At 46.1% G+C, this 18,846-nt stretch overlaps 1 protein-coding gene across 1 annotated transcript in view; it reads left to right on the top strand.

Moving 5' to 3' along the window:
- The window catches only part of Gorasp2 (golgi reassembly stacking protein 2), a 30,806-nt gene extending 19,116 nt beyond the window's left edge, over positions 1-11,690 (top strand). Inside the window, exons 6-10 of the mRNA XM_070021134.1 lie at positions 1,512-1,644; positions 3,148-3,274; positions 8,012-8,098; positions 9,194-9,304; positions 10,380-11,690. Of these exons, the coding sequence (XP_069877235.1) occupies positions 1,512-1,644; positions 3,148-3,274; positions 8,012-8,098; positions 9,194-9,304; positions 10,380-10,723 (802 nt within the window). The 3' untranslated portion in view covers positions 10,724-11,690. The remainder of the gene's footprint in view (positions 1-1,511; positions 1,645-3,147; positions 3,275-8,011; positions 8,099-9,193; positions 9,305-10,379) is intronic.
- Positions 11,691-18,846: the final 7,156 nt, after the last annotated feature.

Genomic DNA, 18,846 nt, shown 5'->3' with positions numbered 1-18,846 from the left:
TGAACTTGGCCTGGCTTCTCTGTGCTCACTGCTAACACTGTACCACTTGAGCTACAGTGCAACTTCTGGCCATTTCATCTCCATTTCTGGAGATGAGAGTCTCACGGACTTTCCTGCACAGGCTGGCTTTGAACCAAGATCCTCAGATCTCAGCTTCCTGAGTAGCTAGGATTATAGGCATGAGCCAGTCTTACATCATACTTCTCTTAATTTCATTCTTTGGGTACTTTTAAATTTAGAGAGGCTCTTGCTGTTGCCTTAAGTACTTCTTTATAATCACTTAGTTTGGATTAATAAATGTAGCTTGCTTTAAAAGGCTGTCATTGATCAGTTGAGGTTATTTAATCTTTGGGCTAGCAACATCTTTGGGCTAGTAGATGAGCACAGCAGCAAGCTCAGAACCCTAAGTTTAAACCCTACTACTGACAAAAATATAAATTCTCTCTTCCTCTAAACTTGAGGATTCAGTCCGATGAGAATTGTAGTTGTAATGATGAGGAAGGAATGTTATTTTATAATATAAAGCACCATTGTACAAATTAGATTTAGATAAGGAAGAGTAGAAGTTGGCTACTGCCCACTCTCCTCACTGTGTGTGTCTGTGTCTGTGTGTGTGTACTGGGGCTTGGACTCTGGACCTGCGTAGTGTCTTTCAGCTCTTTTGCTCTTGGCTGGAACTCTATCAAGTGAGCCACAGGTATAATTCTGGCTTTTTGGTGGTTAATTAGAGATAAAAGTTTCATGAACTTCCCTACCTAGGTGACTTCGAACCTCAATTCTCAGATCTCAACCTCCTGAGGATTACAGCCTTGAGCCACTGGTACCTGGCTTTCTCCTAGCTCTTGGTGGTGGTGCCCATGAAGCTATTGTGTGCCTTGGCCGGGGAAAGCCACAAACCTGGACTAGAGAGGGTTGTAGTCCCAGCTTTGGCCACAAACTATCCCATTAGATTAGGCAGAGTAGGCACCCTTGCTTACAGGCTCACCAGCATGCACATAGAGACCATAAAGAAGTAATTTCCCAAAGTAAGCAGAAAGTCTGTTGGGAAGCCAATAGACTATGGAAGAAGCAATGTACTTAACATCTTTTTACAAAGATGCTTCTGGTGGCTATATTGGGGTGAATTTGAAGAAAATCTGGATTGCTGATTTGTATATGACCGGTTTCTGATAAATTCTGAAATAGCAATATGGAATGCGTAGATAATATAAAAAAGCCCTTCATTGGAAAGATTGTTATTCACTCAGGTAGGAACTGATAAACAGTAAACATTCCTCTTTATAGGCTTTTACATTTTATGGAGGGAGACAAAACAATAAATATGCAGTGTATCAGGTGGTGGTAATTGTTTCAGGTAAAGTCTAGGTGGTATTTCATACAGAATAAACAGTGTATACCTCTGATAAGATGACATTATTTAAAAGAATAGAAAAGCATGTGTTTGCTTTTATATTTCAAAATTTAAATAAGCCATAATATAACAATAACTTTAAGAAAGAAAATTTTTACAGCCTAGGATGTGGCATTGGATATGGTTATTTACATCGAATACCTACACGCCCATTTGAAGAAGGCAAGAAAATTTCTCTTCCAGGACAAATGACTGGTCCACCTATTACCCCTCTTAAAGATGGATTTACAGAGGTAAGATAACTTCATTACCCACTGACATTTCCTGCAACACAGTTCCCTGTGTTGATGCATATGGTGGTAGCACTAATTGAGATAGGTCACATGGTGACTTCAGTATTATCATCAGGTTGAATTTGAGGTTCCTCTAAGATACCCAGATGGAGGTTAGGCATATGGGGCTGGACTTAAGGAGTGAGGAAGGGGCTAGAGAGGCAGATTTGAGAATCATTAACAGAGCAAGGGTAATTTGACCCAAGGGATCGTGATAAAAATTGTGCAAGAATTAGGTCTGCCTGAGTCAAGAGGACAGAAGTTAGAATCCTGAAAATATGGATCTTGAAGGGGAAGCTCAGGGGAAAGCCTCAGAGAAAGGGTGTGCTCGGCCACACTGTGTGCAGCCAGCAGAGAAGCCAGAGAGAAGAACAGAAAGGTGTCCTGGAGGAGAGCCCATTCAGAGACTTGGTGGGAGAAACATCTAACTGCAGGGGACACAGTGCTGGTGGGTACTAAGGGAAGCTAGCTGGTGCTTACTGCTTCTGGAGCTTGTTTGAGCAGCAAAGGGTATTAGATGCTTGTCAGAGCAGGCATCCCAGGTATCCCAGCACAGTTACCTATTATCTGCAGAACTAAGTGAAAACCAAATGTGGGTACACAGGGCTTCTGCCACTGCCGTTGTATGATACACAATTTGGCCATCCCCAGTCCAAAGAGAATTCTACCAAGTAGCTTGAGCTTTGCCCACCCTTGTCATGCGCTCAGGGCCAGAGCCCTGAGTAGTATACTGTTCCTGCCTGGGAAACAGCCAGAATACACACTCTTGGGATGCCTAGAGCCAGCAAAAGTTGGCATAGTCCAAAGTGACGCTTAATATGGTGACACTGGAGTCCATGGTGGAGATCTGGTGCCACTTCCATTCACTGATGAGAAAAGATTAGGTGATTCAGGAGGATAGAAGTCTTGAGAAACAGAAAATTACGAAAAGTGAGGGAAGAAGTTGGTTAGCAGAGGTGGATGAGAATGTTGAAAGGTGTGACAGCTACTTAAATGTTTTTTTTTTTTTATTCTGAGAAACTTTTAAGAAATCTATCATGATGTTAAAGGCCTCTAGCTCATTTCGTCCATAATGAAAATTTACAAAAAAACGAAAACAAAAAACCCATGACTGATGGGAAAGTGGTGGTATTTAAGGATTGAAGAAAATCATTTCTAGGTATCTAGGAAGAAAGAATGATGAGATCCTCTTAGAGTAGTGTGGAGGGACCTTAACTCGTATGCAACTAGGGCTGGAGACCATGTGTTAGAAGAGGGAGGTAGTGGATGGGAAGATGTTTCCAGTGTGTGCTCTTTGGATGTGTCAAAATCAGGAAGAACTGTTGGAAGCAGAAGTGCCAGGCGAAACTCTGAACAGCTAGTATACGATCCAAGTATGTATCTGCAGGGGAGAGCTGTATTTACATATTGTTTCAAGCAGACTTAAATCATTTCCTTTCTCTGTTTTCCTTTTTGTCTTGAAAGGTCCAGCTCTCTTCAGTAAATCCTCCACCTTTGTCACCACCAGGAACTGCAGGAATGGAACAGGCTCTGTCTGGACTTTCTATTAGCTCAACTCCACCACCAGCTGTCAGTAATGTTCTCAGTACAGGTGAGAAAGGATGACTTGCTATTTTCAGTCTTTTTTGTCTTATATGATAGTCTTACAGAGCATTTTAAACTTAATGCCACTGTGCCTGGAGATCTGTAACCTGCTCGGACCTGTCTGTGAAAACGCATAAATCCCCACACACGCACACACATGGGCCAGCACTCAAACCTCCCCTCTGCAGTTTCAGGTATACAGCTTGCAGAATTGAGACTCTACATTCCAGGGCTCGGTTACTCAGGGGGTTCATACATACCTTGTTCTCTGTTTGAATTTTTTCCTGCCAGTCCTGGGGCTTGAACTCAGTGCCTGGGCACTGTCCCCAAGCTTCTTTTGCTCAAGGTTAATACTCTACTACTTGAGCCACAGTGCTACTTCTGACTTTTTCTGAGTGGCTTATTGGAGATAAGAGTGTAAAGGACTCTCCTGCCCAGACTGGCTTCCAACCTCGATCCTCAGATCTCAGCCTCTTGAGTAGTTAGAATTACAGTTATGAGCCACTAGCATTTGGCATTCTCTGCTTTTTCCTTGTTCTTATTCAGTCTTTTGTTTTAGGGTCTTTTCTTAAAACATATTTGTGGACATAGAATTCTCATACCATATAACTCACTTAAAGTGAACTTTTGGTATATTTACACAGTTGTACAGTCAATACCTCAGAACATGTTATTGCTTCTAAAGAAATTTTTTTTTTTTTTTTTTTTTTTTTTTTTTTTTGGTTCCAGTTGTAGGGCCTGAACTCTGGGCCTGGGCGCTGTCTCTCAGCTCTTCAGCTCAAGGCTAGTGCTCTACCACTTGAGCCACAGCGCCACTTCTGGCTTCTGGCTTTTTTTTTTCTGCTTATGTGGTGCTGAGGAATCGAACCCAGGGCCTCATGCATGCAAGGCAAGCACTCTACCACTGAGCCATCTTCCCAGCCCTCTAAAGAAATTTTTATACCCAACTTCAGTCACTCCCTAGGCCTTAGGCAACTACTGGTCAGCTTTCATTAGGCATTGCTTCATCTGTATATGTCTTATAACATTTGTGGTCTTTTGTGAATGATCATGACTAAATAACACTGTGCCACATTTTCCTTATCCATTCATCACTCACTTGAGAGATATTTAGGATGTTTCTTTTCTTTTTTTCTGTTCAGTTGTGGGGCTTGAACTCAGGGCCTAGGTGTTGTCCCTGAGCCTCTTTGTGCTTGAGGTTAACACTGTACCCCTTGAGCCACAATGCCACTTCCAGTATTTGAGTGGTTAATTGGAGGTAAGAATCTCATGAGAACTTTTCTGCCTAGACTGGCTACAAATGCAATCCTTAGATCTTAGCCTTCTGAGTAGCTAAGATTACAGGCATGAGCCCATCCAGGATGTTTCTTTTCTTTTCTTTTCTTTTCTCTTCTTTTCCTTTTCTTTTCTTTTCTTTTTCTGGCTGTTTTGAACAATGCTACTCTCACCTTATATACAAGCTTTCACATCAATATATTTTCCGTTCTCTGGATTGAATCCCTGGAGTGCAATTACTAGGTTATAATATAATGATTAATTTAAGACAGGCTTTAGTTTTCATCTCCTTTATTTAGTCTCCTGGTCTGGTTTTCATTCTTCACAGTACTAAGAGTATATCACACATTCAGTAATCAGAGATAAAACGACTAGCATTCATGTTTTTATTATATCTAGTGAAATGTATATAATTTTATTCTTGCTTTCTTAAATATGTTAATTTTTCTTTTATTCCACTTTGTTTTTGGAGAGCCTCACATAGCCACCAAGAAGGAGTCATAAGGGGAATATCATGATATTTGGAGTTTTTCTCCAGGTTCAAATCCAAGTCTTTTCAGAGTCTTAGTTTTATTTCCTTGAAGATGTGTTTTTCCAGATAAAATAGACAATTTCAGACACAAAAATGATGGAATATATGTGGGACGCTGTCACCCAGCTTCACGTCATCAGTTTGCTAATTTCTTTTCCAGTTTCACTGAAATGTAATTGCATACCATAAAATTAACTCACTGGAAGTATGCATCTCAGTGATTTTTTAATATAGAGAGCTGTGCAATCATTAACACAATTCAGTTTTAGAACATTTTCTAGAAGACACCTATTAGTGTTATTACCTGATTGAAGACATATTTGGAAGGGATCTTAGATTTATTCCATTCAAGCAAGGTGTGAATCCTTTTTATAATATTGTGGTGTTTTCTTATATCCCATCAGATGTGTATCAAGTTCATTCCTAAATAGAGCTGGTGAAGTTCTGCTGAGAACCTAGTGTGTCAGCACACCGTTCTGTGCTTGAGTAATTCTTACCAGAGTGTGCATTGCCATATAACAGCTCTTCTGATTTTAGGAGAAAGCAGACATCTCTCTTCAAGTTCTCGTTTTTGTTTGTTTCAGAGGTACTAGACTTGAACTCTACCTCACACTCTTAACTCAGCTTTCTTCTGTTGGCTGGCATTCTTCCACTTGAGCCACACCTTCAGTTCCTGGTTTCTCTTTGATTTTTTAAAGTCTTCCCTCCTTGCATCATAGTTATACTTGCATGGTCTTATAAACAAATTACTGAGATTACTGAGTTTATACTACAAAGAAAAAAAATTAAAATGTTCTGGCATCAGCATGTGAGAAACAACTCATTTTTGAGGCAGAATCTCACTACAGGCTGGTCCTGACATTGCTCTCCTGCTCAGCTTCCCAAGTGCCAGGATTGTAGTCATTTGCCACCACATCCAAATACCAAACAACTTTTGTTATTTAGTTTTTCATCTTCAGTGGTAATTTCAGTACTTTCAGAGTAGCCCAAACAGGAGAGATATGAAAACATACTTCTTTGTGACTATGAAAGTTGTGGGGTTGTGAAACTTTTAGAAAATGAAGATATTTTAAAATGACATTAGTCAGTGTGACCTTTTCGGTAAACCCCTCCCCATCCCTGTCCCCCTTTCTTGCTTAATTTTTTTGCAGAGAACTTAGTGCCATTTCCCATGCTATGGATGTTACTTGCTTTTCCTGCTTCTCATTAGAATGTAAGTTTCCTGAAGGTTGAGATTTGTTTCTTCCTGATGTATCATTGCCCAGACAGTGCAAGAACATACAGTAAACTGAAATGAATGAACATCCAGCCACCTAACTCCGTTCAGAATCTTAGGAAAAAAGAACGATTGTCAAAAAACATACAAAAAGTGCTTTAACAAAGCCCATTCATGGGTCCTAGATATACAGTTCTTTACCCATTTTAGTTAATAGTTTTTGAGACAATGAATGGATATACCATAAAAATGAAAAGAAACTTACATGAAAGATTTTATTAGGAACAGGAAATTTGCAACAAGTCTCGGATATTCTTTTTTTAATCAAAAATTGGAAGACAAATATAAAGTAGCTCTCTGTTGCTATTTATTGTATGTGAGCACCCAACAGCACATGGTTTCTAACAATTTGGTACAGAATAGAGAACAGCTTCCAACATTGGATTACACAGTCTGGGCTAGGGTCTTCCTTTCAATCATTCATTTATTGTTCAATTTTTTTTGCATGCCTTTAATCTCTGTAGAAAAATAAATATATGAATAAATAAGATGATCTGAAAATGGCTGGCTCATACTTTCAGGAATAATACTTAGACATATTTAAGCATAGCTCTAGAAGACAAAATTTTAGTCTGTGTGCAGTATTCAAAGTGCTTGGAACCAGAAGTGTTTATTTGCATATATGTGATGAGGTATCTTGGGGATAGAACACAATTCTAAACATGAAATTCATTCACATTTCATATACACACATAAAATTTTATGCAATATTTTAGTGTATGCAATATAATTTCTATCCCTATAAGCAACTTCTTATGGATTAACATTTGCCCTGAAGAAAGTTTTATATCTAGGAATGTCTCCAATTATAGATTTTTTCATATTAAGAATACTCAGTGTTACTTTTTTTTTTTTTTTTTTTTGCCAGTCCTGGGGCTTGATCTCAGGGCCTGGGTACTGTCTCTGGGCTTCTTTTGCTTAAGGCTAGCACTCTACCACTTGAGCCACAACTCCAGTTGCCACTTTTTCTGTTTTTATGTGGTACTGAGAAATCGAACCCAGGGCTTCATGCATTCCCAGCCCTCAGTGTTAACTGAGAGGAAAGCTCCCAGTTAAGTAGGTGATAGGCATTGTCAGCAGTTCTTTATCAGAGTCCCTTGTACATGGAGCATAGAACCTCTTCCAGGAGCCATAAGTACAGCAGGGATCTGTTACACTGCACAGGAATATCACAGAACCTATACCTAAGGAAACAGTCATTCTCTCCACCTCTAATGTTCCATGTGCTCTGTTGACTTGGAGCATCTTTGTCAGTGTCCTCTGTGGCAGTAGCATTTACTACGCTCCCGCAGACCTCAGGTTCACCAGAGCCTGCTGGTTCAGTAGCCCAATAGCAACTGACAAAAGTCCTTGTGTCCTATTTCCACATTTCTCAGACAGTTTTCTGGCATGTTTAAGCCAGGTGTGAACCTCTTCTCAACTGAGGTTAGCCAGGCCAGGTTACTCCGCCTCCACCCACTAACAGGCTATGGTTATCATCTCTGTAAAGGTGTGGGCAGTGAGTAAGTAGATAGGCTTGGAATGGTAGTAGACAGGGATGTAGCCAGAAATTGGGACTCGAGGCCTGACTGAGGTGAAGTGCTTAAAATGGTCCTATTACAGTCTGCCAATTCTTTGTCAGCAGAATTTGTTGTATTTTTTTTCATGTGCTTTTATTTTAGGTGTACCAACAGTACCATTGTTACCACCACAGATAAACCAGTCCCTGGCTTCTGTGCCGCCACTGAACCCAGCCACTACATTACCAAGTAAGCAGTGGGGACCAGAGATATGTGTAGTGACCGTGCTTGCACCTAACAGCAGCTCACTCCCATTGGTGATGGTTTAGGGCTTTCAGTCATGTTGCCTACATTAGCTTTGTGATAAAGGAAAGCAAGTGGCAGCTCTCCTTAATTGACAAGGAAACCAAGGTGTCAGCTGCCTAGGGGCTCCTTACCCAGCCAGCTCCCACAGTCCCAAGGCCCACAGTACAGTTAGAACTTTGCTAGTTACTAGTGTGAATGTCCTAAAAGACAAATGATCCGAGTCCCTTTATATCGCTGGTAACAGTGAAATATGATTTTAGTAATTCTAATTTTGCTGTGAAAATCTTTTGTGACATAGTTGAAGTTGACATTATACAGTCACAGTGGGCTATGAACAAAGTGAGCATGTACACACACAGTTGATGGTCAAGTGTAATGAAACTGGTAACAAATGAGGAATTGAGGCAATAGAAACATGGAGATTTGGATTACTATGTTTGCGATTGCAAGCCTGAAATTAGAATAAAAACAAAAGCCAAGCTGGGCACCAGGGGTCACACCTATAATCCTAACTACTTAGGAGGCTGAGATCTGAGCATTGAGTTTGAAACCAGTCTGGGCAGCAAAGTCCATGAGATACTCATCTCCAGGTACATGGAGCTGTGGCTCAAGGTGTAGTGTGCTAGCCTTGAGCAAAAAAACATCTAGTCTTAGAGTTAAAGCCCCAGTAGCAGCACCATTAAAAAAAAAAAAAAAAAAAAAAAGCCAACATAAACCTCAATCATTAAAGAAAATTTCTGAAGTTGCTATAAAATACCTCAGACTTCCACCCCTGCATGTGGCCATCATGGCTCTTGTCCAGACTTTGAGAAGCTTAGTTGTTTTTACCTTTACCCATTTAGCTGCCTAATCATGCTGGTAGAAAGACATCCTTCCATTCAGTGCAACTGTGTTATGGCCTTCTTAAACTGACACGAATCACACATTAAGTGAGCCTGGTGTACTCACTTTGAGGTGGGTGCTACGCAAGGAGTTCTCCTCTTCCCTTGGTGAAGAAGGCCTTACTTACCTTTTCATTCTTTCCTGCTCTCTGCTCAGGTCTGATGCCTTTGCCAGCAGGACTGCCTAACCTCCCCAGTCTCCCCAACCTCAACCTTCCTGCGCCACACATCATGCCAGGGGTCAGCCTGCCGGAGCTCGTGAACCCTGGTATGTATTCCGCACCGAGGACCCTGCTCAGAGAAAGCTGTATTCTGGAGAGCCAGCCCTCTAGTTCAGTTTTTTCTCATAGGGCAAGTAAGTTTAACCAATTCCAGCTACTTCAAACCAATATTGATCTTTTTGTTTAAAAAACTTTAAAAATAAGTAGAAAGAATATCTTTATGATGCCAGGCTCTGGTAGCTCACATCTATAATCCTAGCTATTCAGGAGGCTGAGATCTGAGGATCATGGTTCTAAGCCAACCCAGGCAGGAAAGTCCCTGTGAGATTTTTTTTTTTCCTGTGAGACCCTTATCTCCAGTTAGCCACCAGAAAACCAGAAGTAGCATAGTAGCTCAAAGGGTAGAGTGCTGGCTAGATTACAGGCATGTACCACCATGTCTGGCTAAATATTTCCCAGTATTAACAAACATTTTCTAAAATAAGAACCGTGAGAGGTTTTAACTGCAGATAGTTAAGACCAGATGTGATGTGCAGTGTGTGTGCAGATGAAAATGAAGCAGGGCCTCCACAGGCCTGCTCTTGAATTGCCCATGACACCGATGACTGCACTCTTTGTGGCCCATAGGTGGCGTCGGTGAGTGGCCCAACTCCCCCAGAGTGCATATCGCTGCCTAGATGTTAGCCGTGCACCTTGTAATGCTCACTGGGAATTGCATACTTCACTTATCAGTGTGAGGGCTAAAGAGTGAGTTGTGGATTTCAGGGCAAGTGACAGTGCAAGTGACAGTGCAAGGTTGCTGTCCCAGCCTCTCAGTTGGACTCTACGTCTCTTCTTCCCCATGTCTGGCAAGAGGCAACTCTTATATATAGTTGGGCTCCCAGGTCACCTGCAGGAGTGGGATTCTCCAGAGGGCTGCCATCCTTCTGGGGGGCTGGGATCCTCCTCCCCTCTGCTGATTTTCCTCAGTGCTGGGCTGAGGCCCTAGTGCCTACCATAGTGAACCTTTGCCAAGGCCAGCCACCCCAAGGCCAGAGGTATGCTTCTGTGTTCTTTTCTCACTTGCAGTAGCTCCGTGACAGATGCTGGGAGGATGTGTGACCTCTGCCATTTTTGTCCTAGGTTTGCCACCTCTTCCTTCCTTGCCTCCCCGAAACCTGCCTGGCATTGCACCTCTCACCATGCCATCCGAGTTGCTCCCATCATTCCCTTTGGTTCCAGAGGGCTCTTCTGCAGCCAGCTCTGGGGAGCTGCTGTCCTCGCTTCCACCCGCTGGCAGCCTGCCTTCCAACCCTGTCATCACGACTACTGCAAAGGCCGATGCGGCCACCTCGCTCCCTGTGGCTGTGACACCCCCCACTTCCAAGGCCCCCACCACTGCTGAGGACAGAGTCAGCGACTCCCCCACAGCCAGCGAGTCGCCTGCTGTTGCCGTGACCAGTGCCAGTGCTTCTGAGTCACCGTAACTTTGAACCGTTCTTCAGAGTCGGCGTGGTGTATTTATTTTAACCACGGGAGCGTGTCTGGAAATGCAAACGATCATTAATTTCATACTAGTTCGTACCGTATCTGTAGGCGTCCTGTAAATAATTCTAAGGGGAAAATTAAGCAAGAGGATGTGAGCTTTTATCCTGCCTGGGTGGGGTGGAGCACACAGCATAGCCTGGGAGGGAATGTCTCAAAGTGCTTGTATTTTAAACAACCAAAAAGAATTGCAGGGTGGCTTTCTGCCAGGTGACCACTGCCATTCTGAGGTGTACACATCTGAGTACAGAGGCGGCAGGGTGTTTGCTCAGTTCCTGGTCCCCTACTGCTCCTGTAAGAAATCAGAATTATTCTAGGCTGAGGCCTCAACACACAACATTTCTTGTACTTTGTAAAACGTTTGCAAGAATGTAGACCACCTGACTACACTTTGGAAAAGGTATTTTGCTTTCCATCTCTGAGTCTCTGTTAAGGTTTACATAAAAAGTTCCCCGTTAAAGATGTTTAAATTATACAATGTGCACTATTAATTGAACACCTTCTTACTCAGCCTATACACAAATCCTTGTTTTGAGCTCCCAGAATTACTCAGACAACATTTTGTAACTGCTGCAGTTGCTTTCTACATCTACCATAAGATGGCATCTGAAGAGAAATAAAGGACACGTTGCACAATTTTAAACCAGAAGGTGGCACTCGGTGGCTCCTTCACAATCCAGTCCCCTGGGGAAGCATAGATCAGCAATAAGTTACGGTGATTTTCCTCTTCTTGCATTACCTAAATTACAGCTCATCCGCCACGTGTGCACTGGTTGTCCTCTGCGCTCTGCATCTCTGGAGTACTTACAACTTATGCTTCCTTTTTTCCTAAGTTTTCTAAGAGATGGTAAGTTAACTGGAATTGGTTGATTGAATGAAATTAAATGCATATTATATCTGTTTTTAAAATGAGGTGAAAGCAGTTCATTGGCTCGTGTGTGTGTGTGTGTGTGTGTGTGTGTGTGTGTGTGTGTGTGTGCGTGCGCATGCGCGTGCCACTTGAGTGCAGGGCCTGGGCGCTGTCCCTTAGCTTTTTCACGCAAGGCTGGCATGCTACCACTTGAGCCACAGCTCCATTTCTGGCTTTTTGGTGGTTAATGGACATAAGAGTCTCATGGACTTCCTGCCTAGGCTAGTTTTGAACTACAATTCTGAAATATTCTTAGCTCCCTGAATAGCTAAGATTACTGATGGGAGCCGCCAGTGCCCAGCTTGATTCATTGGCTTTTTTTTTGACTGAGTGGTCCTGCTGTAGTGGCCAGGGCTGAGGGGACAGCAGGCATGTCTCTCAGCGTACACTCAGCTGGACGGTGCGCACCAACCCCACCACACTCCTGCCAGAAGGCCCAGTGCAGCCAGTGTCCACACTGTCCATTCTGAACCACTGCAGCCAAACACTAGCTCCATTCATGACTTCTGTTTCGTAAGTATTTCTAGATTCTTTCAGCTTTTTTCTTTCCAGAGAGACAACAGGAAGGGAAAATGCAAATACATTTTAAAAGATACATTAAAAATAATGTTACAGAGATCCCTTCATGGGAAGTGAGTAACAGTGTGTGTGCAGTGATTGCAAGTTCCCATGAGTTCTTATCAGAATATCAGCTCTGGAGCAGTCAGTCCAGGGGAGATGTCCTTGAGTGCGTACACACCCCTAAACTCAGAGGGGGTGAGCTCAGATGTGGCCTAGATTAGTTCACTGATCTTCCCCAAATCAGAGAGCACTTCACTATTCTGTGCTTTCTTAGGGAAACAAGCTGTGGCACTTAGGTCCGAACCCAGGGCTCTGTGTGCTGGGCACACCCTTGCTAACTCATCCCCACACCCAGAGCCTGTGCTTCTACAGGCCAGGAGCCAAGCCCTTAGGACTTAGCCCTAAGATCACTGCTCTGTAGTAATAAAGTGGAGCTGCTAGGCAGCCCTGGGGGTGGGGGGGTGGGGCGGTGAACCATAATCAGAGCAACCTGAAAACCCTAGGTCAGCACCCCAGGTGTCAGGATTTTCAGGGACTTTAGCTTTTTATCTTGTGGTCCTAGCAGCTGTGGTTGCAGTCTGGGCAGCTGGAGCCTGGCCCCGTCCATCCTTGTTCAATCAGATGGGGAGCTGTCTTCGCCTCTGGAGAGGTTTCACAGCACTGAGGCAGACCTCATTCTGGCATGTAGGGCCACGTGGCCTCACCTAGCTCTAGGAGGTTGGGAGAAATGGATCCTTAGATTCCAGGCCACCAGTGAAGGGCAGTCACTGCTGGGAGGCCCCCAGATGGGGGGGCCTCCAGATGGGCCCCCAGAGGGGAACTGTCAGCCCCCACCCTGGGAAATGACCCAGGTACTGAAGCGGGGAACAGGGAGACCTAGAGACAAGTCTCTCCAGGCCCCTGTGTCCTGGAAGACCAGGGCAGCTGGGAGGAGCCACCGGCCAACTTGAAGGCGCTCACCTGACAGTGGCTATGCCAAGCTCATTCCTGCAAGTTGCAAAGACCCAGATGTAGTGTGGGCCCCATTGTGCGGGGTGACCACAGTACTTCCTGGGCAGAGGAACATCCCCCTCCCCTTCCTCCCTTCCCCTTCCTCACCCACCCCCCCACCCTCACCAAGGCTGCTGCCAGGCCCTGGTAGGTCCCAGGCTCAGGTCCCAGGGCCAGGCTCTGCTGTGTGTAATTCTGTCACCTACACCACATTTATTTTATTAGAAAATAAAATACATCTTATTTTAACAACTTGTCAAAGGCTTTTTCTTTTAGGCTTGCACCCTCTGGGCTTTCATAAGCTATCTTTTAAGGTAAGCCAGGTCTTCCCATCTTCTCCAGAGGGAGGCCTACCTTTATGGAAGCATCTGCTGGGGTTTTAGCTCCTCTGCCCACACTCGGTCATCATCAGGGTAGCCTCCGAGCGCCCCCCGGTGAGGACCATTTCTCTGAGTGTGTGTGTGGGGGGGGCGTAGACAGAGGAGGGACCTCGTTGCCCACCCCTTCTAGCAGGAACCGCTTCCAGCTGGGCTCCCCAGTGTTCTCTAGTGGACCTCGCGCTCATCAAGCTAAGCCATGCAGGTGTGTTGAATGTTTTTGTTTGTTTTGCATCATGTCAGGCCGTTCAGAATGACGGTTGCAGGTAGCTATGGAGAAGCACCTGTGCATCGGCTCCATGGTGCGCCAGATGGTTTAGAGAGCTTGTATGCGCCACCGGCCGGGAAAGGGCAAATGAAACCCCTTTTGGGGCTGGCTGCCTGGGGGGGGGGGGGAGATGGGCAGAGCGAAGGTGTCATAGCAGCATGCAACACAGCAAAGGTCCTGGGACTTCTGCCTGCGCCCCTGCAGCTGAGGGTGAGCAGAGCAGAAGCCAGTACCTCAGGGAGGGGCATGAGCACCACAGGGCTGGTCGCCCTCACCAGCCCAGGGAGCAAGTTACAAGGGAATGCCACCACCCATCCTCTGGAGTTAGGTTCCAGGGGCTTCCGCGGAGGTGGAGGCCGCACACTTCCCACCACAGAGTCAAGCCTGCACGTGAATAAACGCAACATTTGTCACGTGCTCGCCGCGGGAGGGGTAAGGAATGGGAGCCATAGCTGAGATCCCTTCAGCCCTGTGCTGGAGAGCCTGCCCCGGCCAACAAGGTAGAAAACCTTCCTTTCACACATCCTTCTTACTGCCCTGTCTATGTCCAAGTGTGAATGAGCTGCCAACATTTTTTTTTTTAATTAAACTTTAGTGTAAATTCAGATCTTTGATTTCTCCTGAGAAGTCTCAAGCCTGCTAGATCAGGCCCATAGGGAATGTACCCCTTGGCCTGCACGCCCAGTCTGGCAATCCACCTGACCCGTTTCCCCAGCCACCTTCCTGGACCCTTTCAAGGCTTGGAGTTTCCAGTGTCCCCGTGTCACCCTGGAAGGCTGGGGACGGGGGATGTGTCCAAAGACTGGCACCCACATGAAGGTCCAGCGCTCGTGGGAGGGTCCAAGATCGGAAAACCAAGTTGTCACTCAAGAGTCTGAGGCAGGGGGTTGCAGATTTAGGCCATCCTGAGTGAGGCCTTGTCTCTCAAGAACATTTTTTTTTCAATTACAAACATTTCAAAACAAAAGGCAAAAAGGGAGAGAGGAGGGATGGGGGGGGCGGAGAAGAAGGGAGGAATAAAGGAGAGATTGTTCATGGACTCCATTCTCTGGAAGGTGGCGAGTCATGGTGGACTGGGCAACACATTGATAAAATTTAAAGCAGTTGCTTAATAAACATGAGGGAGAAAACTTCTCTAGATGATGAGAGAGGAAGTGATGGGAATTAGAGTTTTCAGCCTCACCAATATGCCTCAACAACTCTTGAAATTTACCCTTCAGTTCTTTTTTCTGGAACTAAAGAATTCTCATTGAGAGTTCATGAATCCCCAAAATAGGGTTTTGTCTGGTGTGACAGCATCTTGCTATTTGACCCCAACTAACCTCACACTCACAATCCTGCCTCAGCCTCCTGATTGGAGCAGCCTGAATGGGTTTCTTTCTTTCTTTTTTTCCTCCCCCTCAGTCCTGTGCCTTGGTCTCAGAGCATAGGCACTGTCCTTGATCTGCTTTTGCACTGTCCTTGAGCTACTTTTGCTCAAGGCTAGCGCTCTACCATAGATCCAGTTCTGTATTTTTCTGTGTACATGAAACTGAGGAACTGAACCCAGGGCTTCATGCATGCGAGGCGAGCACTCTACCACTAAGCCACATTCCCAGTCCCCTGAATGGGTTTCTTATCCTCTACTCTGTGTGGCTCTGCTTCCTGGTGAGAAGAACCAGCTATTTGCCCAGCTCTGGCCTAGTGGACCTAATTTGAGATGGGCACTCAGAAGTCTGAGGGTTTATACATGCACCTTTGAGAAGCCCTTGAATTAGAGCAGTTGGGACAGACAGGGTTATAGGAATGTCTGGTTTTTGTTTTGGGGTTTTTTTTTGTTTTGTTTTGTTTTTTGTCATTCGTGGGGCTTGAACAATGGGCCTAGGCACTGTACCTCAGCTCTTTAGCTCAAGGCTATTGCTCTACCACTTAAGCCACAGTGTGCCCCTTCTGGTTTTCTGGTGGTTTATTGAAATAAGAGTCACAGACCTGGGCTGGGAAGGTGGCTCAGTGGTAGAGCACTTGCCTTGCATGCATGAGGCCCTGGGTTCGACTCCTCAGCACCACATAAGCAAAAAGAAAAAAGCCAGAAGTGGCGCTGTGGCTCAAGTGGTAGAGCGCTAGCCTTGAGCTGAAGAGCTGAGGGACAACGCCCAGGCCCAGAGTTCAGGCCCCATGACTGGAACCCCCCCCCCCAAAAAAAGTCACGGACCTTTCCCGGGCTGTCTTTGAACCTAGATCCTCAGATGTCAGCCTCCTTAGTAGCTAGGATTACAAGTGTGATCCACCAGTGCCCAGCAGGAAATGTCTGTTTTTTTATACACATCTGTATTACCAAAATTATTATCCTCTTCATTTAGTGCTAAGGATTGAACCCAGGGTCAAACATATACTAAGCCATGCCCTACCACTAAACTAGGTATCCCCAGCTCACCACAATTTCAACTTTTGGTCAGCACAAGAGGGAAATGGGAGACTTGGAGAACAGAGGAACCCTTATTCTTGGTCCTCTAAAGCCTAGATTTCCTGAGGAAAGCTGTTGGTGAGCGACCTCAGCAGCATGTCAGCGCCCCATGTTGGGGCTGCTCCTGCACAGCGGGCAGAAGTTTTCTACCAAGAAATCTCTGACACTGGCCCTAGATAAGGACCAGTGATGGCCCCTCCACCCTCGCACTGTGAACTCGCCGCAGTGTGGGCTGTGTTGAATTGCTTTGGTTAGAAATGTTCCTGCGTAGTGAGGATAGCAAGAGTTTACATTGTGTCTAAGCACTATTTAATTGTTGGGGCCTTTGGTCTCCGGAAATAATGTCAGGTACATGAAATATACACCTCTCTAACACACTGGTTCATTTGACAGCTGCTGAATGGCTATGGCACTGACAGGATGGAACACAAATGTTTCAGCAAGCTCCACCTGTCTCCTCAAAGAAGTAAAAAGAAGCAATAAGAAACAGGCTCCTATTGATGAGACTTCGACCCTCAGGGTTCATTCTAATGCTTGCTTGTTCGCTTGAATAGGCATTTTTCTTTTTCTTTTTCTTTTTTTTTTTTTTGTCGGTTGTGGGGCTTGAACTCTGGGCCTGGACGGTGTCCCTGTGCTTTTCAGCTCAAGGCGAGCTCTCTACCGCTTGAGCTACAGCGCCACTCCCGCTGAATAGGCATTTTTCTGCTGGAAGTGGAGATATGGCTCAAATGGTAGACTGCCAGACTTGAGCAGAAGAGGCCAAGTGAGATTGTCAGGCCTTGAATTCAAGCCCCAACACTGGCAGAAAAAAAAAAAAAAGGATGGGGGAGGAGGAGGAAGAGAGAGAAGAAAGGAGAAGGGAAGGGAAGAAGAAGGAGGAGGAAGAGGACGAGGACGAGGAGGGAGGGGGAGCGGGGAAGAGGAGGAGGAGAAGGAACAAGGGAGAAAGGAGAGGGGAAGTAGAAGTGATAGTGGGGGTGGAGGAGGAAGAGGAGGGAGGAGAGGAGGAGGGGGAAGGAGAAGAAGAGAGGGGAGGAGGAAGAGAGGAACAAAGAAGAAAGAAGGAGAGGGGGAGGTAGAAGTGGGGGAGAGGAGCAGCAGCAACAGCAGCACTTTTATATTTTGGTTTCTGCCAAGTGTATTGTGTCCCCCCCTCCCCCAAGATAACCAGACATTAAAAGGTATAGAACATCATATGCCATGATATTTCTTTTTTCAAGAACTTTATGTTTACTAGGCAAAAATGGAAAGCGGAAGGAGGAAGGGAAAGATGAGGGGAGAAAAAGAGGGAAGGAGAGACCCTGTGCCAGGCTCAGAGTTGGCACTTGGGCCAACACATGGACAGGAGTTACTCATCGTGTGGCGCATGGAGGAAGATGGTCTTGGATAAGATTGCTGTAGTTTTCTTCAAAAATAAGCTTTAGTGGTTGATAGCGAGGGCCAGGCACCGTGCTGGGAGCTTTTCTCCCAATTCTTACGGACTTACCTGCGTGCAGAGACGTGTGTGTGTGTGCCGAGACGGTTCCAGCAGGCTCGGAGCGCGCAGGTCACACGGCGGGAACGCGCGGGTGTCGGTCTGCGCCTTCCCAAGCCTCGGGTCCGCCCCCCACCCACCCCGCCCCTCACAGGTGCACCTGCGCTTCTGCAGTTTTGGAATAGCGTTCACGTGTTCTGGGATCAAGGAGGGCGCCCGGAGCGAGACCCGCAATGCGCGCCGCAGATCACCAGGTGGCGCTGCGAGTCCGAGAAAGCCGCGCCCTGCGGAGGCCGCGGGGTCTCCGGGCCGGTCTGGCAGGGCCGCTGGGCGGGGCCGGGGGGGGGTTAACCCCAGAGGTGGGGGCGCTTTGCCTTCGGGTACCCCGCTGCTCCTCCAGCAGAGACTTTAGCTGGAGGAAGGATGCAGAAGAGCCCCTGCCTACACTCACCCAAAAGAGCCTCCTTTTGGATGCAACGCTGCAGTGAATAATCACCTGGGGATGCTAGGATAAAGCTGGAAGGCCTTCGGTGGTGCGACCCGAAGCCTGCCCCGAGCCGGGGACTCTGGGTGCCTCCCCTCCGCCCGGCCCGCCTCCGCCTGGCGCCCCTCATGTGGGATCCTGGGTGACGCCAGCTGCTTGAGCTCTGTGGACTCACAGGCTCAAAGCAACCACGTGGAGAAGCTGGGGCACCCCTAGCGCCCCCACACCCAAAGGAGTTGGTGGGGGACCATACCTGAGCAACTTCGAACCCAAGATGGACGCCAGCGAGGGCAGAGCTGCCGCAGTTCCTCCATCAGAGATGAGGAGGACCTTCTGGAGGCGGCAAGATCAGGGCTTTGAAGGATGGGTGGAAGGTTCTCTCAGGGGGTCCAGGGGTAGAGGCCTTGCAGGGAGAGGTACAGCGGCTGCCATGCTAAGACGTGTAGACCGACCCAGTCCGGGAGGCCGGGGTGATCTGAGCAGAGAACTTGCCCTTCACAAAGATCGGTGTCCAAAACTGTGTTAGCAAGCCGACATCTTAGGAAAGCCTGATGGAAA

Source organism: Dipodomys merriami, unplaced genomic scaffold, assembly GCF_024711535.1.
Source record: "Dipodomys merriami isolate MVZ:Mamm:240054 unplaced genomic scaffold, mDipMer1.0.p SCAF_1, whole genome shotgun sequence".
Taxonomy (NCBI): Eukaryota; Metazoa; Chordata; class Mammalia; order Rodentia; family Heteromyidae; genus Dipodomys; species Dipodomys merriami.
Note: the sequence above shows the minus strand (reverse complement) of the source record. Positions and strands in the feature narration are given on the sequence as shown.